Source organism: Coturnix japonica, chromosome 1, assembly GCF_054131305.1.
Source record: "Coturnix japonica strain WE chromosome 1, WE-NBRP24, whole genome shotgun sequence".
In the NCBI taxonomy this organism is placed as follows: domain Eukaryota; kingdom Metazoa; phylum Chordata; class Aves; order Galliformes; family Phasianidae; genus Coturnix; species Coturnix japonica.
The window spans coordinates 68,401,665-68,426,418 of record NC_140663.1 but is presented as its reverse complement, the minus strand read 5'-3'; the positions used below and the strand labels follow the sequence as shown (position 1 = coordinate 68,426,418).

At 38.7% G+C, this 24,754-nt stretch overlaps 1 protein-coding gene across 8 annotated transcripts in view; it reads left to right on the top strand.

Moving 5' to 3' along the window:
* The window catches only part of ATXN10 (ataxin 10), a 111,567-nt gene extending 86,833 nt beyond the window's left edge, over positions 1-24,734 (top strand). For 7 of the 8 annotated variants that reach the window (XR_014936765.1, XM_015870548.3, XM_085522750.1 and 4 more), the window contains one exon: positions 4,373-5,092. Coding sequence is in view for 3 of the 8 variants with exons in the window: in XM_015870548.3 (XP_015726034.3) it covers positions 4,373-4,560 (188 nt within the window). In the remaining 5 variants the exon portion in view is untranslated. Of the gene's footprint in view, positions 1-4,372; positions 5,093-23,340 lie in introns of those variants that run through there. The other variant, XR_014936764.1, reaches the window with a different exon arrangement.
* The last annotated feature ends 20 nt before the right edge of the window (positions 24,735-24,754 follow it).

Genomic DNA, 24,754 nt, shown 5'->3' with positions numbered 1-24,754 from the left:
AAGCTAATGTTATGCAGGTAATTGTGAAACTGAAACAAACAAAAGTATCTGAACTATGTAGCATATCAAACTCTCCACCAACTATGTTACATTTAGAAATTCTCAGAAATAATAAACATCAAGAGAACTTAAGAAGAACAAAGTACATATTTGTCTCCTTGCCCCCATTCTTTAATGTCTTGTATCAGTTAATACTGAACTTGCTTAAGAACTTATTACCTGCCTTTTTCAAGCAAAGGACTTTCAGCATTACTTGTGCATTCATGTTTATCTACCAGGTCAGATTCAAAACTCATTAATAATTATGAATGCTCTTTTTCACCTGTAGACTCCAAACTGTTTTACAGAACAATTCATAGAGGTCACAGAATCACAGAATTGCAGGAGTTGGAAGGGACCTCAATAGATCATCGAGTCCAGCCTCCCTACTAAAGCAAGTACCCTACAAAAGGTTGTAGTGGTAGGCATCCAGATGGATCTTGATTATTTCCATAGGAGACTCCTATGGAAATGCCTCTCTGGGCAACCCTTAATGTACGGAAGTTCTTCCACATGTTAGTAGAGAACTTCCTATGTTCAACTTAGAGGCCATTACTCATTCTCCTGCTGGTATGCAGCACCAAGATTCCCCCTCCTGGTAACCTTCTCTTCCAATTACTTGGAGAGTGTATACAAAACATATTGTTCCATTACCTTTCCAGGAACAGAGGTGAGGTCCTGAAGGTTACAACAAACTTAGCAAATTTGAGCACCTGAGATGAGAATGAAAAGATGGAGTTGTTTTGGGGTTTTTTTTTCTTTCTTTTTTTTTTAATAAGTCCCCTTCTCCAGTAATGCTTCACAACAAGGTATTGATTAGTGGCTCCTGACAGCAAACAATTGTATTTTCATGTGGCAGTAAACACCTAATCAGTCACTATTTTATTGCTAGCACTAGGTTTCTCTTGCAGTCTGTTGTAGCATAACTACAGAGTCCATCTGAAAATAAAGAGTAGGGTTATGAAAAGTTCCCTTTGTGATCAACAGCAAAACTACTACAGAATTCTTGTGGCATAGTTTTTGTATTTGTTAATTCCAGATAGGAACACTTTTCATTCTTTAGGGCAGACACCTTTTCTTTCTGCCTCCATGCCTCCTCCCTGCCAGTTGAAGTTATGACCCAGAGGAGACTGGATGGTTCATTTTAAATTGCTGTTTGAAGATTTGTTGCACAAATGTGGAACACAGAACAAGTTGGTTTTGTATTGTTTGTATAAGTAAAAGTAATTTAGGAACCATGCAGCATACAGTACTAAACTGCACTGGAAAAGAATTTCTGTAAATGTGTATAAATGTTTGTGTCTAGTAGTGAAACTCCTGTAAAAATGAAATTAAATTATAATTTCTTCTATATGCCCTCTCCACTGCAATAGAGAGATGTAGTCTTCACTTCCATTTCTGTAATGTTAATTTAAGACTGCAGTATGTTCTGCTGGAAGGATTTAGACAGCATTACTCCAGTCAGATCTACAGTGCTTGCTACATTTCTTTTATGCTGTATCACAACAAACAGGCTCATGCTGCTATTTGTAGTAACTATGGAAACTTTAGAAGCTCTCTTTCTAAAGCTGAGCTTACAATAAAGTGCTTAAAGTGTTGGTAGGATTAGAGATTCTAGAATATGTTTAATTTTCTCTGTGTGTCTCTATTTTTGGAGAGGAGCAAGAGGGTAATGTGAATATTAACTGGCGACTAGCTTTAATCTCTGCTGACACTTAAGACTGTCTAGTTTTGCACACAGCCATCCAAAGGTCTTAGCCTCACACAGCATGCGAACAAGGGAAATCATGCATATTCATGACTGAATTTACAATGGAAAACCTGTATACAGAAAAGAGTTCTTGAATGAGTGAAAAAACGTCATTGAAACCATTTTGCAGCTTCAGCTACAGTAGTCAATAATGATAAATGCCATAATGCTGATGGAGTTCATAAAATAATGGGGATGTCTTAGATATTATCTAAGCATGAATGGATATGATAATAGGAAAACATCATTTGCTGTGGATTTTAGCAGTGCAGCAGGAGTATTCCCAAGACAAATTAAAAAATAAAGTAAATGAAATAAAAGAATACTTTTTTATTTTCTGGGAGGCTCTTTGCATGATTGAAAACTATCAGTCTTTGAATTTTATCTTTTTTTTTTTTCTTTTAGGAGATGATATTTTCTTATGCAATTGAAATTCAGTCTTGTGTTTTAGGAATGCCAGAGAATTCTGCACCTTCTCCTAGGAGAAGAGCTATGGGGGTGACAGCATTTTTCTCTAATCCATTGGAAGAACTTCATGTTACTTTCTGTCACCCATTAAATGCCCTAAATCAGACCTAGGAAAAACCTGCTAGGTCTCAGCCTCTTTCCGTGTGTTTATTCATCTCCATTCATTGCATGCTTCAGCATTCTGAAATTTGTTCTCTCAATTTGAGCTGGTTAAGGAGATTCTGCTTCCATATGACTTGATTTTTTCCATATTTTGTTATTTTTTAAAAAAATACACCAATTTACTCTTAGTGGAAATAATCACTTCATCTCACTTACGTACGTATTCTGGCGCTTGTTGTTTCATTTAACCTTAGTAGTGATATACTGTCAGAAGACAATACATCGATGCTCTGTCAGATTCACCTTTTCAGGTTTTCATGTGAAATCTGATTTTATTTCCTTCTGCGTTTCTTTTCTTTGTCTTTACCCCACTTGGATCCAACCTTTGGCCAGAATTTTTTAAATGACAGAGATGTGCAACGTGTTCCCTGACAGTCTGAAAAACTGTTGGAAAAAAGAACTGCTATACTTATTACTGCTTTGCCACTTTTGATTTCCAGGTTTGCACTGCATGAATTTTTAAGTAAATATAAATTACTATTAAAGGGCATCAGACTTTCACTAATGCATGCCGCTGCAGGATTGTTCCCTAGCATGTATGTTTCCTCTGATGTTTGGCCAATATACTCTTCATTTAAACATTTCTCTCTGCTGAGGATTCCCTGTGGACCTTTTATTTCAGTCTGTTCTTTTTTGGCATTTAACTATTTCTGTGGTTAGGAGGACGCAGGATTGGGGTGGGCACAACATTGAGTGGAAGATACATACAGAAGATGTTAAGACTATTATAAGAATACACGTGCAGCAGCTGCTGCAGAAATAGCAGATTTTCCAAATGTTGTCATGATAGACTGTGTAACAATGTCCAATTTGCATATTTTATTCTTTTGGCTGAGATTCCCATCTCCCCTCATTGATTTTCCTCTCCGGTCACCCCCTGGCAAATGCCCATAAAAGCACTATCTCATCTCTCTGCTTAGACACTGTCCAGCCCAAAACACATCAATGAGATGAGTAAATTATGCATATTCTTCTACTGGATGTGAAGCTACATGCAGTAAATAATTGGTGCCCTGAAGGCAAACCACTTTTGTGTGATGCAGAATTGCTCGCCTCCCGTATGGGTAACTTGGGAAAGATTATATCATCACATAGCTCTTCAGCTGCAGAATTAGGGCTAACAACTCTGACACTTCATAAAATGAGCACTGTAGTTCACTTGGAAAATGCCTGACTGATAATCCTGGGAGTTAATATCCCTTGTCTGTGTCCCTGAAGTATGCCTCAATCCTGGCCTCAAGGGACCACCTTAGGTGAATAAGTTGCAGCTTGTGCCCATTTAAACATGAGCAGGAACTACCTACTGGTGATCATCGTGTCTTTTATGTTGGCAAGGTTGTAAAAGCATCCAGGCACAAAGAACTGAATCGAGATTACTTTAAAGGTTAAATATTTAAAGTGTCTCCCACATTCTTTGTGCTGTTTTTAGTTGTTAGCATGAACGTGTTTCTCTTTAACTACATTTCTTTAACGTTTGCAGTGAAAGTAATCAGTCATCTTCTTGCTTGTACCTGTACAGATCATGTTGTGTGCCAGTTCTTGGATGTGCAGTGTTGAGATGTTAGGACTGTAAGCACAGTGAATGATTTTATCTTTTATTTTAATCTTATTAAGAATTTTATTAGCACAGTTAATTAACTGTTGTTCTATTTTTTTAAATGTCCTTTTAATTCCTCCAGTTTGTGTTCTTATTTTTATTTTTATTTTTATTCAAGGTAAAACCTAGTAATCTTGACTGAAGTTAATGGATGTAGCTCATTTAAACGTAGATTACTTCTTATGCAAGTCTTTTAGGTTCAGAGACATAATCTGTAAGTATCTTACTTTTTCAAACCCTGGATTTCTTCTGTTTTTCTGGGTTTCGGGGAATGGGGGGAAACATGTTAACAAAATGAAAAAAGAAAAAAAAAAATAAAAATGCACAAAAAAATGTTCCTTAACTCTATTCAACAGTTCTGAACCAGTGGGCAGTATACGCTATCCGAAATCTCACTGAACAAAATGAGAGAAACCAAGAGCTTATTGCGCAGATGGAGGAGAAAGGGCTGGCAGATAATTCTGCCCTTGAGAGTATGGGTTTACAGATAGAGAAACAAGATGAGAAGTTAATTCTGAGATCTGCCCAAAAAAAGCCTTCATGAACAAAAAAAAAGTAAGAACAGTTGATTCATTAAAAGAGGATTTCTCCTTTAAAATGTTTTCCCTGCTGAGACAATCAAGACTTCTTCAATTTTAGTTCCAGTTGGCTGAATGAGTTCTGTTCATTCTTGGAGAAAGTGCCATACAATTGCTCTCCCTTCCTGTTGTAAACAAAGAGATACATCTGCTTTTTCTAAATACCTAGATAGATGAACTTATGGAAAAAAATCCTTCTTTTTCATATGGTTGAAATGTCATTACTTTCCTGTTTCATTAGTACAAAGATGACCTACTGAGTTAGAATTTCCTTTGCTATGTCTGAGGGAAACTATCATTAAAAACACAACTAAAATAACTGCTTTGCAATTTGCCCTCTATATTTACAAGATCTGTGCTGAATCAGGGCAAAACAATGAAAGTTGTTTGTTTTCTCCTATGATGCTTAAATAACTGTACTTAGATAAAGAACAGTGGAATGTTGGATGTACCTAAATATTTAATGAATTAAACAAAACATGCCTTCAGCATATTAAATTGTTAGTAAATTGTTTTTTCTGCCTTGATACCTTTCAGTCTTTGTGACAAGTATATTAAAAACAAAGCTGAAGCTGTTGTGGCAACAGATGCTACATTCCTTTGCACTGGGGCATGTCTCTGTTTTGGAGACTTTGGTGTTTGTTTGAATTTTATTTGTTCCTTTGGATGGTAAGTCAGCCCACTTTCCTTTTATTTTGCACTTCTCATGGGTTTTCTGAACTCTGGCAGACTGCTGAAGAGGTAGTTTCTCACTGTGATTAATTCTAGCAGATTCTTTTCACCCCTCTGCCTTTCCAAAACATTGACAAAACTCATTTCCAGTTAATTAATTCAAGAGAGGCAGAAGAATGGAGGGCCCTGCCTCTTCATTTTGGGTACCCTCCTATATAGTTGTTGGACCCTGCCACTGTGGAATGTGGCATGAATGAGATGGGGGTTGAGAAGGGGGGCTGAGAAAGGGGAGGATTGGGGGGTGGTGTGGGAGGGGGTTGGGGGTGGTAGTTACGGTTAACACTCTGTTTGCCATACCTTGCCCTGGTATTGAAGATACGTAGTCCTCCACGTATCAACCAAGTAAGAATCACAACTGAATGTACTAGCTCTTGTGTATCATTGCTTTCATTTGGTTGTCTTCAGTCCAAAGTGAAAGGTCTCAGTAAAGTTAAATTGTTTATGTTTTTGTAATTTAATCATATTCTGAACTGGAAAGGTAAGGCTATGTCCTGAAACAACTTGTAGCTTGCACTGGGCCATGTGCATCAGCTTCACTTCTCAAGTCCAGTGTTGTACTTAAAAATAGAAAGGAGAAAAACAAAAAAGTACGAAGTACTTTGAACTCAGGGGAATGTATTTTGCTGCTTAAAACCAATAAGGAGTTTAGCCAGATTACTAAGATCTTCTCCATTTTACTGTAAGACTTCGATGTCATTCATTCTGAGTAGATGAAACTATGAACTTGATCTAGTGAGATTTTAGTCACATTTTGGCTTTAAAGACCTCGATACAAAATTACAAGGTCTTCATCCATTTATTAAGTAAAGGGATAATGACTAGGAAAAAGGCTGTATGCTTTTTTGTTTGTTGGTTTGCTTGCTTACTTTTTGTGACAATTTTAATTAACTTATTCAAAACAAATGGAGAAAAGCATTGTTTTAGAAAAAAAGCTTACTTAATAAATAATAATTTGACAGAAACATTTCAGAGAATATTTAAAATGGTTGTGTTTAGAATCCAGTGTGTAAAGTATTTTCTTATACTGGTAAATGTCATTTGCTACCTGAGTGGAAGAGCTTATGGTTTTGGTTCTTCCTGAGTAAGTGTGCTATCAGATTGTGGTCTCTTAATGATTTTCATATGCCTTAATTCTTGTACTTGGGCCAGAATTCACTTGACAGTTAAATTACTACATCTCATTAGATTTAGAGCCGGCAATCTTAATCTTCACAGCGTTATCTGAAAATTCACAGTTCCAGTATCTAAGTGATGAAAAAAAATCACTCTAAAAAACATCACTCTTTTTATTTAGAAAGCAGCATCTTTTGACTTTTAAAGGAAAGAATGAAGCTTTTTATTAACAAAGAATCATCAAGTATAGTAGAACCTAGAAATAAAGTGACATGGTTTTTAATTGAGGAATTATAAAACCTCAAACATTTACTTTAGCCATGCTAGTTAGGGAATTCATGTCAGATAGTTTAACCAAGTGAGGAAAAAGTGCTTATTGTGAAGAGAAAATAAACTTCATATTTGAGGGAAAAAAAAATGCAAATAACTTCCTTTTATTTAGGGTAACAAAGAGTTAAAATCCTATTCACAGAGCAAATCCAGAAAGACCTTTGGTTGTGGAAAAAACAGTGGGAGTCCCTTTTTCCTTTTAAGCTATAGGGAATAGGAAGCTTTTTTATTTCTTCCTTTTTTTTTTTTTTTTCTTTTTTTTTTTCTTCTTTAAACTTAATCGTTGTGTACCCATCGTGCACACAAACCTGTAAATGTAAAGCAAATAATAACAAACACAAATTAGTAAAAGGGTTTTGTGTGTTTCAGTGCATAATGGAGTAATGGTTGTGTTTTCTAAATGGGAAATGTAGGGCTTTCACGGTGGAGAACATGCTGATTACTGTATTGTGAGTGGTTGGCTTTTGATTTTCCTAGATGGATTAATTCTCAGAACACAACAGCTTCCCTGTACTCCCCCAGTGGAGTCCTAGACTCCAAAAGGCTTGTTTTATATGGTAGGGGATTAATACAGCACAGCAATCAGTCATAAAAAGCAAGCTTTATTGAGTTTGTAAAGAGGCAGAATAGTCAGATCAAGTCTTGTGACCATCTTATCGCTTTTGAGTGCTTTCAAACAATAGTGATCAGATCTTTTTTTTAAGGTCTATTTTTTATATCACGAGTAGAATTTTAAAAAGCCTCTTTTTACTTGTGAGAAACAATTTTAAATGTTTGTAGAGTTCTGAATTTTTACTGCTTCATCTAACAACTTTTTAGACTTAGATTTGTTTTGCCTTAGGTACTTGTAAAATACATTGTTTGTAAATGTAACAAACAAAAAAATAAAATCCCTGTCACTTAATATCATTGTCACCACTTTTATTTAGCAGGTGATTTTCTGTTTTGAACTTGGTGCAAGTGTTTGAGCAGGGAGACTTAAAAATCTCCCCTTTATTTCCAAATAAAAGCAATGCAGATGTGAGGTGGCACCTAAAACTACTTAAACCTTTCTTTATACCTAACCTAATCTGCATCATTGTCTCACATGGTCTTGGAACTTGCTGTCTTGCTGCATTGTTACAGGCTTCTTTGTATCAAATGCTAGAGAGGAAGAAAGTGTGAGGTAAGCAGAAGCAGCCATTTTCCTTTCGATTTTCACTTCCTCCCTAAAATCGCTAAGGTCTCCCTGCCACCATTCTGGCATCTGTCAGAGGCAGGGGTAGTGTAGGGCTGCGGGAGAAGTGCGGGTGCCGCAGCCTTTGAAACTGGCCTCCTCCCACTTGGAGGCCCAGCGGTGCTGTCCAAGGTGCTGATGCCGCTCCTTCTCATCCGTTCGTATGAGGAGATGTTCGATGCTTCGGGTCGTTCTCCGGGTGGATTGTCACTTCATTTCCTTAGGAGTTGCTCCTGGCTATGTTGAAGTCACAGCAGGCTAAAAACATGACTGGAGACAAATGTTTCTTATTCTTTTTTATATGGGAGATATTTAAGTAGTTGTTATTTACATGCAGACCTGTTAGCGGTGTCCGTGTTTAGGATTAAATAATACTTTAACTATTGAGATCCATTTACAGTTGCTTGTAGTTTCATCAAATAGTTATTGTGAAAGCAGAATTTCCTTCTGGACCCGAGCAGTTTCAGAAGTTTGGAATATAAAATGCATCATCCTTTGTGCACCTCCTCTAATAAATGACGTGGAGAAGACTGAAGTACTTAGCAAGTCCTTTGCTTTGGTCTTCACAGTCAGTCAGGTTTCTGCATGTCTTGTGTCCCTGAACTTCTAAAACAGGGTACAAGAGAGCAAAATTCCTTCCAATCAAAGAGTGGAGCATATCTGAGACCATCTCGTGAGACAGAATATCTATGTGAGTAGATGACCCAGGGTTCTAAAGAACCTGGCCAATTAGGTTGCCAAAGTACCCTCCATCATATCTGAAGAATCTTGGCTGTCAGGCAAAATTCCCAGTGACTGAAAAAAGTGAAACATTACTCCCATATTCAAGAATGGGGGAAAGACCCAGGGAAAGCAGTCCAGTGAGCCTCACCTCTGTGCTTGGGAAGATCATGGGACAGAGCCTCCTGGAAGCTATGTTAATGTACATGCAGTGGAGGTGATCTAAAACAGCCAGCACAGCTTTAGCAAGAGCAGACAGTATCTGGCCTATTTGGTGGCCTTTCATGATGGAGTGACAGCATCAGTGGACCAAGTAAGGGCAACTGATGTCATCTACCTGGAGTTGAGCAAATATTTTCACATGGTCCTGCATTACATTCTTACTTCTAAATTGGTGAGATATGGATTGGAAGGCTGGACTGTTTGGTGGATAAAGGATTGATTGGATGTTCATAGCTAGAGTGTCGTTGTTAGTGGCTTTGTGTCCAGCTAGAGGCTGGTCATGAGTGATGTCCCCCAGGGGTCATCTTGGGACTGGAGCTCTTCAACATCTTTATTGGTGACATAGACACAGGGATTGAGTGTACCCTCAGCAAGTTTGGTGATGATGCCAAGCTGAATGGTGCAGTTGACACAATAAAAAGGAGGGACATCATCCAGAGGGACCTAGACACACTTGTAAAGTGGACCCACGTGAAAACCTAATGAGGTTTAACAAGGCTAAGTGCAAGGTGTTGCACTTGGGTCAAGTCAATTATAAATATGAAAACAAACTGGGAGAACTTATTGAGAGCAGTCCTATGGAGAAGGACTTGGGGATCCCAATGGACAAAATGCTGGTTGTGAGCCAGCAGCTTGCTCTTGCAGCTCAGAAGGCCAACAGTATCCTGGGCTGCATCAAAAAGGGTAGCCAGCAGGGAAAGAGAGGTGATTGTCCCTCTCTACTCTGCCCTTGTGAGGCCCCATCTGGAGTATTGTGTACAAGAAGGATGTAGAACTGTTGGAGAGGGTCCAGAGGAGAGCAACTAAGATGATCAAGGCGCTGGAGAACCTTTCCTGTGAAGAAAGATTGTGGGAGTTTGGCTTATTTAGCTTGGAGAAGGCTCAAGGGGGACCTCACTGTAACTTTCCAGTGCGTGAAGGGAGCTTATAAGCAGAAGAAGGAACAACTTCTTACATGGTCTGATAAGTAATAGAACAAGGAGGAATGGCTTTAAACTAAAAGAGGGGAGATGTAGATTAGATGTTTGGAAGAAAGTTTTTACTCAGAGGGTGATAAGGTGCTGGAACAGTTTGCCAAAGGAGATTGTGGATGCCCCATCACTGGACACATTTAAGGCCAGATTGGATGGGATCCTGGGCAGACTAACCTAGAGGTTGGCAACCCTGCCTGTAGCAGGAACTAGATGACCTTTTGGTCCCTTCCAATCTAATACACTCTATGTTTCTAAGATCTAAACCTACTAAGCTGTGTATATATATGTGTGTGTGTGTATAGATATGCACATATATATGTCTATATGTGTGTACATATATATATATATATATATATGTGCATCTATATTTGTGTATCCATATGCAGGCTATACACTTTGCATCAAATGCTACCATCTAGCCTTACTTAAAAGATAAAAGCCTAATAAAAAGCATGAACTCTGTTTCTCTGCAGTTTACGTCCATTCTGCCTGTGCTTTCCCTCAATTCACTTCAAGATTTGTTTTCTCAAGAACTTTTGAAAATTCTTAGCAAAAATGACAACAAAACTACTTTATAAAGGAATTAGGGATGAAAATACCTACCTGCTTGGAAACCAGCAACATTACTAGTACCTGTGAAGAGTCTCATACTTAATGCTATTTCTTTTCAGATAGAGAAGTGAGCTCAAATATACATTTTTACCTCTTACTAAGGACAAATTGCATTCATAATACAATTAACAGATCAGCAAGGAATTTCACAAATAGTGAAATAGTCATTAAACCTACAGCACATTTGTTGTCATTCTAAACATTAGTGTATCGTGCAAATCTTTGCAGGGTGGCTCATGCTTCACTCTCTTCTACTTTCCTTGTTAGGTCCTTGTTGTAGGCATTCATTACTGCATTTAGACAGACATTTCAACAGCTGTCATGGCCAATGCTAAATATTATTTGATAAGCTTTTTTTTTTTTTTTTACTCCATGCTTCATAAATTGGTTCTTCTTCCAGACCCTAGTCTGAGCCTATATATCTCTGATGATACCAAGATATGTCTGAAGTGTATTTTCCTTTGCCAGTGCTTTCTTCTAAATTGCACCAACCACAATGAGCCTGCATTCCATGGGTTAAAGTGTATTTTGATATTAGAACAAGCTTTCATTATGTTTTCCCTCTTTCTCCCCTTTTCCCACCCCGCACAATTTGGAACTTTAAGCTTTCTAGTTAAGCTATTATGGTTGCCATAAACAGGTGCATGCTCTACAGAGGGTCTCATTCTGTGGTTTCCACTGGCATCCCTGGCCTTCTGAACTCCCCTTTGCTACCTCCTTCCCCCTCAATAATTTTTTATGAATGATAGCTTTTCAACACCCTGGGAACAGCTTGTTGGGAAAAACACTCTTCATGGGGTGCAGTCAAATCCTACACATTTCTTCAAGGGAGTTTTATGAAAGGAATGGTACTGTGCTGCAGGTATGACGTATGCTTGGACCCCCCCACCCCTTCCTGCTCATTCCTGCACCTCCCCCTCTGTGATAAATTTGCTTTTTAATAATGCCAGCAGACTCTCACCACAGGTGCTTCTCAATTAAAATCTAGTTTGTTTAAAAACTGGAGGCTTGTTTAACTGAGCCCCTGGTGAGAGTTGTCAGATCCCAGGATAGGTGACAAAAATAGATTGCTGGAACTCATGAGTTGCTTTGAAAATACCATATCCCGGGGAGCCAGGGGGCAGTTTCACTCCTGAAACAAATCTGTACGTTTAAGAAGCCCTGGATGGAATCCCTGGGAGTTGTCATTCTCAATGCCTGGCTTCTTTAAATCCTTGTTTTAACATCATGTTTTGCTCTTCAAACCTTTCTCACACCCCCACTGTTCTTTCTACTGCAGACTTGCCTATTTAGAAAACAGAAAGGTAAAAGAAATGTATATTTTTTCCAAGAGCACATTCCCTTCAGCATTCTAATAATATTTGCACAGACTTAATTGGGACAGCAAAAGAGAAGAAAAATAAAAATAAAAATAAATGCCTTCCATTTATTAAATAAAGAAGAAAAGAAAGGAAAATGGGGGGAGGGAAAAAGGTGTTAGGATCATGATTCCTTTTTTTTTTTTTTTTTTTTTCCTTCTTTTTTTCTTAATCGAAAGAATGGAAAACTTACTTTTCAATGATCTGATCTTTCCCTTGCTCTCTCAGATCTATATTTTTAGCATTTTGAACACATGTAATGTCCTCAGATACTGCTTACCAAAGCTCTTTGGAATAACTATAGAGGGTGGATGGGATGACTCAGGGGACTGGTAATTGAATATGGAGCCTTTTCACCTTGAAGTCACTAGTTTGAACCTAACCAAAGTTGCTAGAGACCCAGTGGTTACCCTCAGATAGCTGTTTAGTGGCCTGTCTGAAGTGAGTTGGTGGTCTCCATCCAGCTTTTCGCAAGCATCTGTCCACATCACAGAAACCACAATCACAGCTAGTACTAATTAGCAGCCCTGTTGGCAGTATCGGTAAGCGAGGCGAAGGACTAAATTAGCCACTGAACTGCCTTCAGCTGTTAGAGGTGGTCCCTCTGAATCAGAGCCAAGGCATCCTTCTTCTGGAGTTGCAGAAGAAGATTGGTTCAGTGCTGTCTGAATTGAATGTGTATTTTTTCCCACTGGAGATACTGATAATTTCATACTTGCACAGTGTCAGGCTGTCTACTTTTATTTTGCTCTCCCTCTGTAATTTATTGATTCCTGCATTCAGCAGCATCCCTATGCCTGGTGGCTGGATTGTTAATCAGTCAGTTAAACAGTCCCATAACATATGAGCTAAATATATCCCAGTTATAATTCTTGGCACTTTATTCAGTTTTGTTGCAGTTATTACACCACAGGTAGCCATCAGCTGCAAAGTCTCCATCATTTGTAGTCATCTCTTTCTGAAACATTTTTAACAATTTTTTTTCTCTGCAACAGCTTTCATTCTTAAGCTTCAAATAAAGAGAGAAAGAGAGAAAGGGAGAAAGGAAAGGAGAAAGGAAAGGAGAAATAAAGGGAGAAAGAAAGGGAGAAGAAAGGGAGAAAGGGAGAAAGGGAGAGGGAGAGAGGGACAGAGGGACAGAGAAAGGGAGAGAGAGAGAAAGAGGGAAGAGAGAGAGAAAGAGGGAAGAGAGGGAAGAGAGGGAAGAGAGGGAAGAGAGGGAAGGAGGGAGGAAGGGAGGGAGGGAGGGAGGGAGGGAGGGAGGAAGGAAGAAAGGAAGGAAGGAAGGAAGGAAGGAAGGAAGGAAGGAAGGAAGGAAGGAAGGAAGGAAGGAAGGAAGGAAGGAAGGAAGGAAGGAAGGAAGGAAGGAAGGAAGGAAGGAAGGAAGGAAGGAAGGAAGGAAGGAAGGAAGGAAGGAAGGAAGGAAGGAAGGAAGGAAGGAAGGAAGGAAGGAAGGAAGGAAGGAAGGAAGGAAGGAAGGAAGGAAGGAAGGAAGGAAGGAAGGAAGGAAGGAAGGAAGGAAGGAAGGAAGGAAGGAAGGAAGGAAGGAAGGAAGGAAGGAAGGAAGAGAAAGAAAGAAAGAGTCTTTATTGAAAGAAGATAATGTGAGGATAATGTGGGTTATCTCTGCATTTTAGAAAACGTACAACCGGGAAAAATAATGCAATGAATATACTGTATTTTGGGAGTGTGAGAATATAGCTGCCACATATACTCCTGATATGGATATATATGAATCCCAGGGCCCACCATGGATTCGCCTTTAGGTAAAAAGCATTTGTGTTGTCACATAACTCTATCTGTGGTAATCCATTTGCACCATCATAGAGATACACGGAAGTAGCTGTAGGAAGTTCTTTCTGAAAAGCCCGACTTAGGGCTTTCTCTGCCTTCTTGTTTTTGCCAGGCCTGAGAAGTTAACTCTTGAGCTGACTGGAGGGGTCCATTTGAAGAATCCTGAATTGGCTGCTATCTTAAAGCAATCAAGATAAAGAAGAAATTTTTGCTGTCTTTCGGGAGCTGACCGTGACCACTTTCTGTTTTTAGAGTTTAAGCAGAAAAGAGAACTATGCAAAGTGCTGCACTGAAATTGTCTATTTGACTGAGTGTTTATAGCAGAAATACTGGAGGCAGGAGGAGGTGAAGTCTTTTGAATAATTACATTTCTATGGAGGAAGTTTTTTTCTCATCTTGTGAAGGAAGGAGATGGGAAGAACCAAAGCAGTGGTAACATTGGTCTTCCCTGCTGCCACAAGAGTGTCAGGAATCACAGAATCATAGAATGGCCTGGGTTGAAAAGGACCTCAAAGATCATGTAGTTTCAAACCCCCCTGCTATTTGCAGGGTCGCCAGCCACCAGACCAGGCTGCCCAGAGCCACATCCAGCCTGGCTTTGAGTGCCTCCAGGGATGGGGCATCCACAACTTCCTTGGGCAACTTATTCCAGTGCTTCACCACACTCTGAGTGAAAAACTTCCTCCTAATCTAACCTAAACCTTCCTGTCTCAGTTTAAAACCCTTCCCCCTTGTCCTACCACTGTTTTCCAAAGGAGGAAGAAGGCCTCATAACAAACCAAAGCCCAGGAGAGAGACAATTCCCAATTTCTTTCTACTCACATAAAATTCTTATTCAAGGCATTTCTGAATAAAGGTTAGGAATTGAGCATTGTGAGCGCAAGGCATCAGTACAGTACTATTAGAAGCAAGTTTATTTTCTCCATCTACTTAAAAAATCTTTGTCCAGACATGAATCAAAGCTTGTAACCTGCCATGTTGTAAAATGGAATTACACAAATATATACAAGTTTTTCTGAAAAAAAAATAAACGATGAAAAAAGCATTAGCTGGCAATTCCAGAATAAGAGTGACTGTTGAGTCAACATGATTATAATCATGTACTGCATGTTGATCTCAAGGGAAGAAATTCCACTACGGTAGACAAACATCACATGGCAAAAAATGATTTATGTATAATGTACTAGTAAAAATGAAAAAGAGAAGGAGGAGCAAAATTTCTTGGCTACTAGGGGCTAGTCTGAGATAACAGAGCTTTGAGAGTCTATACCAGCAGAATGTCTACCTTGTCATACATACCCATGAAGTCCTCCCTTTTACTTTGCCAACAGTACAAAGATCGTGGATGATCAAGTGCCTCCGTAAAGTAAAACCAAACCTAGGAGAAGGCAAGACTAGTTTTTGCATTTGAGAATCAGACAATGCTGTTAAGGCATAAGCAGTTTTGACATGCCAGTGCTTGAGCCCATGTTCACTTCATTTGTACAGACTTTCAAATACCTGGAAAATTTCTCAGTGATGTTTTGATTTCAGAAGATATCCAGTGGCATAAGTGTCCATGCCCAGCAGCTGAAACAATGCATTCAGAGGCCTGTCTTTAAAGTTCTGAACTTCAAACACTACCACTAGTACATTATAGACAGATTTGTATTTTTCCTTTGATATCTCTCTATGGTGTGATCTATATAGCAGAAAAGAACCCACATCTGTCTGTTTATACCACCGTGAAAATTCCTGTAGGCAACCAAAAGAGTTGAGTACATGTAACTGCTAGGCTACAAACATAGTATGTGAAGTACCTCCACCCACCTGACATTGGGTAGATTTCTAAATCATATCTGAAAATGAAAAAAATCAGATCCGGAAAAGAGAGAGGGAGGATAGACTGGGGGCTGTAAGGAAAGGACCCATTGGAAAAACTAACCTGAAATTAGCTGAAATAGTGTAAGCAGTCATTTTATTTTAATGCAGTAGGTTACGTTTACATCCTATTGTGACGCATCTCATCAAATCAGATCATTTGACATAGGGGCTGAGGTTTGAACCATTTTATGCTCAGAATGAGCAAGATCCTCTAACCATTGTCATAATACAATGGTGGGAAGAAAACTTCCTATAACCCACTTTGAAAATGTAGGAATAATTTTCCAATGAGAAACTGAGAGAAGCATTAAATTCCAGCTTTTCCCTGGCTGATGAGGGCTGACTGGATCATTCTTTGTTACAACCTCAGGGTTTCTTTATGTTAATATGGGCCTCAGTGAAGAGAGCTGCAATTTCCATTGGCATGAAATGGTTCTCAACATGTCCAAAGATTAAGTTCTTATCAAGAATTTAACATACAAAATATTGGGTGAATATGCCCGAACTTTAATCATTTGATTACCCTTCTTTTGGCATCCAGCAAGCTGATTCTCACCATATGACCTTGAGAAGTAGAAAATATTTCTGTTTATTGACTTGATCTTGTATTATGCTGCTTGATTTGCAGTATTCAGTGAGTTCAGAACTCTGCTTTGGCTGTTTTGCTTTGTTTTATTGTTTGGGTTTTGTTGTGGTTTTTTGTTTTTTTTTTTAATTTTTTTTTTTTTTTTCTCACTGATGCTTAATCAGATGTTCCATTTTAACTTGATACATGAAAAAATAACACGATGCAGATGTTTTAAAGATGTTGTTTCCAATAAATACTTTCTCAGTCAAGTGCATTATCTGGTTTAAAGCTTTTGTTACTGAGATAATTTTTCGCTGATGCAGAACATGCTCTGTACTTCTCCTCTTAAAAATGTGTTACTCTTAAAGCTGGGTAACATTTTTTTCTCCATTCCAGTTATACTCAGTTTTCTGATAAATATTTTTTCCTTTCTTTTTCCTTAAAGCAGCAAGTCATAACCAGTTTCCATGAGGAGACATATTTTCTAAGAGCTTAAGGCTACCTTTTAATACACACAGCATCTCAGTCCCCTATTACAAACAACAACAACAGCACAACAACTTTATTTTAAATCTTTCTTTTTCTTTGTTTCTAAATCAGAAACTTAGGAAGAAGATTTTTTTTCTTTTTAGCACTAAGCCCATAAGTTCTTCATGACAACAGAAATTCTAACCAACTTGTTGATTCTGAGTGCCTTTTTTGCTCCTCCTGACTTACTCCCTTGTTCTGTTTGTCTTTACTGTGGAAAATGGCCACAGTTCCTCCATTTTGTGCAAGTTTGATGTACTGCTGGGGACCCTGGCAAGGTACCAATACAGGTTTCAGATGACTTAAATCCTTCCCATGGGTACATCGACACATTATTGAGCAATTACATTCTCTTGTGGCAGTCATCTGTGAAATAAGTAAACTCCCTCTATTAGCCACACAATGATATCATGCACCATAAATGCATGCTTGGCCTCCATTATGTCAATAATCAGTTACATTCTCCAAGGAAGAAATGCGAATATAGTTCTGAAACTACGCTGACTAATAACCAGGTCAGTTTTATTACCTGTTTCTACCTTGAGTGCCAACATCACATTTAATGTAAAAGATTAACATTAAAGGGGAATGCATATAGGTAAGCATAAAGTTACTATTTATTCACTGTAAATATATTAACTTCTTTCCTGGGAGATGGAAATAGAGGCCAAGAGAGGAGAGTGATTTACATTTAGATCTCTCTTATTTCCCTGTCTAAATGAAAGGAAGTTGTAAAGATAATCTTCTCAAAAACAATTTTTGTAAGACTATGACGTACATTACAGATCACGTGGATCTGCTCACACAAGGAGAATATTTATGCATCAAAATTGTGATGAGTCTTTTTTTTCTCTCTCTTTTAAAAACACATACGCAAATGTTTTGTAAAACTTTGTAAACTTTCAAAGGCAATGTGTATCTACAAGATTGACCTTGCTTTCTGGGTACACTTTAATAGCATGGGTTAGCTATCATTAGTCAGCCTGTTCTTAGGTGTTTTCTTCAGTGTTCAAGAGTCCACGTTTAGTGATGTAGTCAAGGCTGATCACTCTTACTAATACATAATTTGTGGAATTATGAGGACTTATGCCTAGTGATGTTTATGTAATATGAAGATGGGCTGCTGTTAAAAATTCAAGATGGGATGGGGCTGACAAGCAAAATAAATGGGAAATATTCTACCATATGAAGGAGTCAGGAAAGTTTGAAAGATTCATACTGCCCTCAGATAAACTTAATGACCACAGGGTGGATTGTGGCCTTTCTAAGGGCAAAACCCTTTCCAGCCTCGATAACCCCATGTCAGAGATGGATAGCTCTGGGTGTCCTGCAGGCCGTAATCCCCACATGAGGCCAATCACAAGTTGCTTCCCATAGCACTTACATTCTGCCTGATGACAGAGCACACATCCCAGTGTGTTTTTCAAGGTTTTAAGGTATTATTCAGTCTGGATGAATGATTACCTTTTGCTTTCTCATCAGAGAATATTTATGATTGTTGAAGCAAGGCTGAGTTCCTGGAGACAGGATAACGCGTGGCTTTGTGCTGCCAGACAGAGAGTTCCTTTTGGTGGTCACACCAATGTTTTTTCATACTCCCACGGACACCACAGCTTTTTTGGATAAGGAAGAAGATGATGGAACACAGATGAGGGAAAGAAATGGCCTCAGAGAACTTGGATACATGGGGGTATTTTTACCCTTTGGGGTTTTTCTTCCTGAATTTCAATGAGTGACTTATTGGAAACTTCTTTGGGTTTGAAGTGTTTTGTTCTTGTTCCACACACACAAAACTGTTTTGGGTTGTTTTGTTTGTCTTTGTTTATAATGCAGCTGAGATAGTGTGACCTGATATTTTTAAAGTAGTAAACGAATGCCTTCTGAGGGATCAAGGGGGGAATAGTGGAGGATTTATTCAAGCTGGAAACATGAGTCATGCCAAGGACTATTTGTTGCTGTGAAAAATGTGTTAGAGATAGAAGGAGGATTGTGTAGAAGCTGCTTCTCCTTGTGTGCCCCACACACTGACCAGTCTGCAAATGCCAGACCCCAAAAGTTCTTCCACATCAGTCACACATCTCCTCGTATTCCTTTTATTATCCCTTTTCTCCCCCCTCCTAAGACAAATTGCAGACTGAGCTTCCAACCCCCAGCATTAGTAACTCTGAGGAACTGAATGACAAACAGATACTATCTGTTTCATTCACTACTGTCCCAGTATCTCCTATCAATCCATTAAAATAAACAATAAAAAATAAATCCTGACTTATTGTTGAGGTAACAATGCCAATGGGATTACAGATCTGTCTGAATGAATGCCTTCTTGGACCCTCATAGAAATACTCTGCATCTTATCCCTTCTGGTTTAATCATTGCTTGAGAACATGAGGTTCTGGAATTTAGGAGTGTACTGTTTTGGAGACTGATGCACACTGAGCTTCAGTGTGCATGGATTGCCTAGCATACCCAAGGGTAATACACTGTCAATAAATTGTCAGATATGGGGCAGAATAGGAGGGTAATGAGCCAATGACAGAGTGCCTTCCAGGGATTTCTGATCAAATTTTCAGCGTGATTCTCCATACTAGAACTGTTTGTTTCCACTTCATGGCTGTTTGTATTAGCACAGTCTTGTTTCTGTCTTGGACAACTAAGTTAATGAGTAGCACAAGTAAGGTACTCTGGTTTTGGACTAATTTAGTAGTTTGTACTTAATGTTTTGTTGCCATTTCTATGTCTATATAGAGAATATGTGACAAATGCCATGATAGTGGAAGACATGACTAAAATATTGACCACTCTAAGGTAATTCTCTTTAATGATAATCCTCTTGCCGTAAGAGCTGTCACTGTCATTGCATAGCTTCCTCACTTATCTGTGAGAACTGGTCAAAGTGGGAAGGGAACTGAAATTACTGTTAGTACTGAAAAGAAAAAACACTATTAGTCTGAGTTGCATCTTCCTCCTGGTGCTGATGGCATTCAAATACAACTTCAGATAGGCTTTGCTAGCTCCTACTCTTGAACTAAGAGGGGAAATGGCATTGTTTTTGTATATCTGTTACCACTTTTGATTTTGTTGCTCAGAAATAGCTAACATTTCAGGTAATTCAAGAAGTCTAATGAAGGTACACTTGATGCGGGTTATCTTCAAACACCAGAATATACTGAGAGCTGGGAAATTGTGTTGGACAGGACAGTATTAAGAGCCATTCTTTCTGCCACTTCCTTTCTGACTGATGTTTAATAAAAGCATGTTTTTGTGCTTGGTAAAGGTAGAACAACTAAAACAGTCAGTATGTGATTTTTCCATAGCTGCTCATGAAAGTCCATTCCAAAATCTTTTTTAATCATAGCTTTCCTGGTGTTTGTTGAAAGGATATAGTTCTTCAGTTTTGATCCTCCATACATTATAGAATCTGGCTAACTGAAACAAAGCTGGATTAACAAGTTTTATGGTACAATAAAGACATGTTTGTGTGTTTATGAATATCGTGCAATTTTTAAAGTGAAATAATGACCATTAAAGATAATGTTATATTTGCTGTAGCCTTCTGTATTAACTTACTGCTCTATACAAGCAATTTTCATATTTGTTTTGTATTTTCCGTCAGAATTTCTAGCAGATTTGTGGAAGCTGGATTTTGTGGCTTCTGAACCTCTGCAATCCCTTTTCACTGAGCAAGAACCTGAGATACTCTATGTTGGACAAATTGCATCAGGGAGCTTTTCAGCCACAGATTTGCAGGTTTAGCAAATGGATTGTGAGGCAGGTTCTTAGAACAGGCAAGAAATGGGTTAACAGTGTATCTTACAAACTGCGTTTGAAGGGGCTCTTGAACCTCCATCCAGATTTGGGAGGGGTCAGAGCTTGTGAGGCCAACCATGGGGATTACAGGAGATAAGAAATGGTGCTTTTTAATTGCATTGAGAGCTCTTTCAACAGAGCAGTCAGACAGTATATACAGGTAAAAAATGACAATATAGTGTTGGAAGACGTGGTAATCTTGTGGTTCAGTCACTGGATAGGAATCAGGAGTCCTTGGATCAGTTTTTGACTTTGCCACAGACTTCCTGTGTTACTTTCAGCCAGTCACTTAATCTCTACATCCACCATCTGTGAAACGACAAGGCCTGGAACAGTTTGTCTCTGAAAGCATGTATCTAATTTAGTTGTTATTATAAAAGTTAAATATTAAGGAACTGTTACATTATCATAGGATAAAACCACACTGCATCTATTTTCACTGTGAACTTTGTTCTTCTTCTATTACATTCTTTTTCCTCAAAAATAGTTGTCACTGCATGCAAGTAAGTAAAGCAGAAATTCACAATGTACGTTGTGAGAGCTGCACTTACTGACCTTGTGTCTGACACAAAAGTAAGAGATGCATATTTAATGCCAGTGGAAAGACTTCGGAGCTCATAGTTCAATAAAATTAAGCACAGAAACATACAAAATAAATGTCATTAGTCTCTGTACATGCCAGTCTTCCAAAGTGTTTCAAAGTGTTTAGTTGATTGTGTCTGACTGAACACAGACACAATGTCATCCACATGTAGACATACATGATACTTTGAATTCTTTGTTCAGATTCCATTAATATTCTTTAGAGAAGGGAAATAGCTTGGATAAGATCGATTTTCTAATGTGTTCCTTCAGAAAGGAACTAAGTAGTGATCCTAAGAATGACTAATTGGAATATAAAAATTTCTGATCTTTGGTAAAATAATGGATCTGGTGTCTAAAATGGAAAAAAAAAATCAGTATATTTTGAGGACAGGTGAGTAAGTAGCTGTCATTTCCCAAACTAGACTTTATTTTCCAACTTTGTCTTACTTTGAATATGCACAGTATGTTTGTGTTGAGGTGCTTCCAAATAAAGGGAGCATTAGTGAATCTCAAAGAAATTATCATTATTCATTTAATGAAATGTGGGAGCTTCCTACTTGGTTGACTACATGTCCATGTAGGGAAGATGATGATGGAGACTCTTTAAAAGGTCAGCATTGGGTTCATTCTAATTTGAAATATTTATTAATGAATATGGGAATTTGTAATCATCTAGCAGCAGACTGGACCAGTAATATCTATCCAGCAGAAATGCAGGGACATCTGTAGCACAATTACATGCAAACAAACTGGCAGTGAAGCTATTGGTGTGGAAGCATACGTGACACTTGCAGTCAGCAGCTTGACCAAGCTGGCTCTATCGATATCTTCATTCTAACTGATAAGAAATTTCTCAGCATAATGGTAGCCTGCAAGTGATGTAACGCTGAAAGGTACATATTACCTCCCCCTTACAGCCATAACCCTGCAATGCAAGCTAACAATAGTGACCCATTATGTTTTACAGATTTTTAATATTCCAGCTGTGATGTGTCTACACTGTCACACACATTGACCTGTAATCCCTGGAGCATTCCTGTCACTGGATTAAGGAGTCTGTCTCAGCCATCTCAGCTTGCTGTCTGAAATTTTGTGGGGTAAAATAATCCTTGAGAGGTGGCATCATCTTTTCTCCACTGAGTATTTGATATGGCCCACAGACTGTTTCAGACTGGTTACAAATCACTTTACAGCAACATTTTTGGGAACATTTGATCAGAGATCTATAATGTAGATCTCTTTCCAAAAACTCTAGAAAACATGCCTAGAATCATCAAATCAGGGAGGTATTCAGTTGGAAAGTCACTCACCTTTACTGGAAACAAATCATACGTATTCTTTGGTCTGCCTTTTGTAATGCAGGAGCTGTTACAAACCTCAAAACCAGAGAGTTGCTTTGGCTTCTGCAGCTACCAAAAAATTTGTACAGTTGTGTTCTCAGATGGTTTGGCACAGGTTTAGCAGTGCAGTTTTGCTCCAAGGAGCCTTTGTATCCCTTACTTGTCTGCTGGAACAGATGTTTAGTGATGTCCTTAGTCTACCATGAGTTACTCTTGTACCTTATTGTGTTAGCATCTCCTACAACATACATTATATTACTTTTGCTGAGATAGCTTGTATTTTATATTTGGAGTTGCAGACAGAGCCTAGTAAGAGCTGACAGGCCTTGCAGAGGCCCCCTTGCAGGAATCTCATGTCTAGCAACAGCCTGATTCATGCAGTGACCTTCCAGAGGTTAGAAGGAGTCTCTGCTTGGTAAAGCTGTCTCATACAGTAGTAGCATAATGTACTTCAGAGAGGTATATTATAACCAACTACATATGATCTAGTCAGTCTTTTCTACTTCTGTTTTTTCTGATACATATGCTGAACCTTAAATACCATATGACACAGAATTGACACTAGTAAAGCAAGACTTCATTTTACATTGCTCAGATCAAACAAATTCTGTGCCTGACAGTGTCACTAACAGTGGAAGGCAACAGAGTATTTTAATTAAAAAGCTAAATCAAAGCAGTAATAATTAATGTTATCTCACCAAAACCATACTCATCTCCCCTGCAGCTACAGGATTTGCTATAAAAACAACTACCAAAAAGCCATAAAAAATGAATTAAAGATGCCTTCTAGCCTGGAAGCATTGGACAATACATTACCAGTACATGATTCTCAATAGGAATTTTGCAAGGGGCATCATCATTTAGCAGCATAGTCAGTAGGCATCAGTTTCATCATTTCTTCTTCTTCTTCCTCTTTTTTTTTTTTTTCTTCCTTTTTCTTTCTTTTTTTTATTTTTTTTATTTTTTATTTTTTTGGCATTGCAGACTGGCAGTACTTCTCTCCAGATGTACCATTTGGCACATTAAGCTATTCTTTTCTTAGAAGGGGAACCTATGGTTTCGCCGTGTAATGCAAAACACCAATGGAATCACTACATAAGCAAAATGCCAGTAATGGTATAGTGGTCCAGCCGCAAACACTGGTATGTTAATTTTGTTTTATTTTTCCCAGTGTGTCATCTGTAGTACTGTATTTTGCATCGGGACTATAGCTGAGCTGTTTAGTATCAGATTTTAAAGTGCATTTTCAGGGAGAGATTTAAGCTATGAAACTAATGGTTTTGATGCTTTAGGGAAGAAAAACAAAGCAAAACAAAACAAAATCTACACTTAATATGGCTCTAGCTATCATTTTAGCCTGATTTTAGAGAACAGGCCAAATTTACCCCTCAATTATAGCTGTTCAACCTAACAGCTGCATGCAATGATAATGGTATCCAAATACATTTGAAAGCAAGTAGTTTATGTTAAAAACTGTGGCTTATACTTGCCATTACTTTCTAAGAATAACTTTGCCTTCAAATGAGATTTTGGCTTATTATAAGAAGAATTAAAAAAAATAAGAGCATACTCAGTTTGCATTTAAAAAGCAGGTGATAGGTCTTTTAGTCTCCTGTGCTGTCATCATTCTTTAATGGCTCATCAAATTGTTCAGTTTTTAGCAAACATAGCAGCTCTGAAGTTGTAAATCCCACATTTCAGCTTACTGTCTGAACGTGTTCTCTGCTGCAGATAATCATGGAATAGAATATTGCAAGCTGGGAGTGACCTGAAAGGATCACTGAGTCCAACTCCTGGCTCCGCACAGCACTACCCAAATATCAGACCACATGTCTGAAAGCACTGTCCAGGTGCTTCTGGAACTCTGGCAAGTTCAATGCCATGATCACCTCTTTGAAAAGACTGTTCCATGCCCACCACCCTGTGGTGCAGACCATTTCCCTCACCCCCAGCTGCTCCTCTTCTGGCACAGCTCCATGCCATTCCGTTGGACCCTGTTGCTCTCACACAGCGCAGACCTCAGCGCTGCCCCTCCACTCCCTGTGAGGAGCTGCAGCCACCCCTCTGCTCTAGGCCAACACACCGAAGGGACCTCAGCTCCTCCCCTCCAGTCTCCCCCTCCATGCCCTTCGCTGTCTTTGCAGCCCTCCCTTGGACAATGTCTAATAGTTTTGTGTCCTTTCTGTACTGTGGCAACCAAAACAGCACACAGTACTCAAGGTGAGTTCGTACCGATGCAGTGTAGAGCAGAACAACTACTTCCTTCACCTGGCTAGCAATGCCATGCTTGAATTAGTTAAAAAGGACCTCACCTCACGAACCTATGTTGGCTGTGGCCAATGACCATTTTGTTCTTCAGGTGTTTTTCAATAATTCCCAGCATAATTTTCTCCATGAT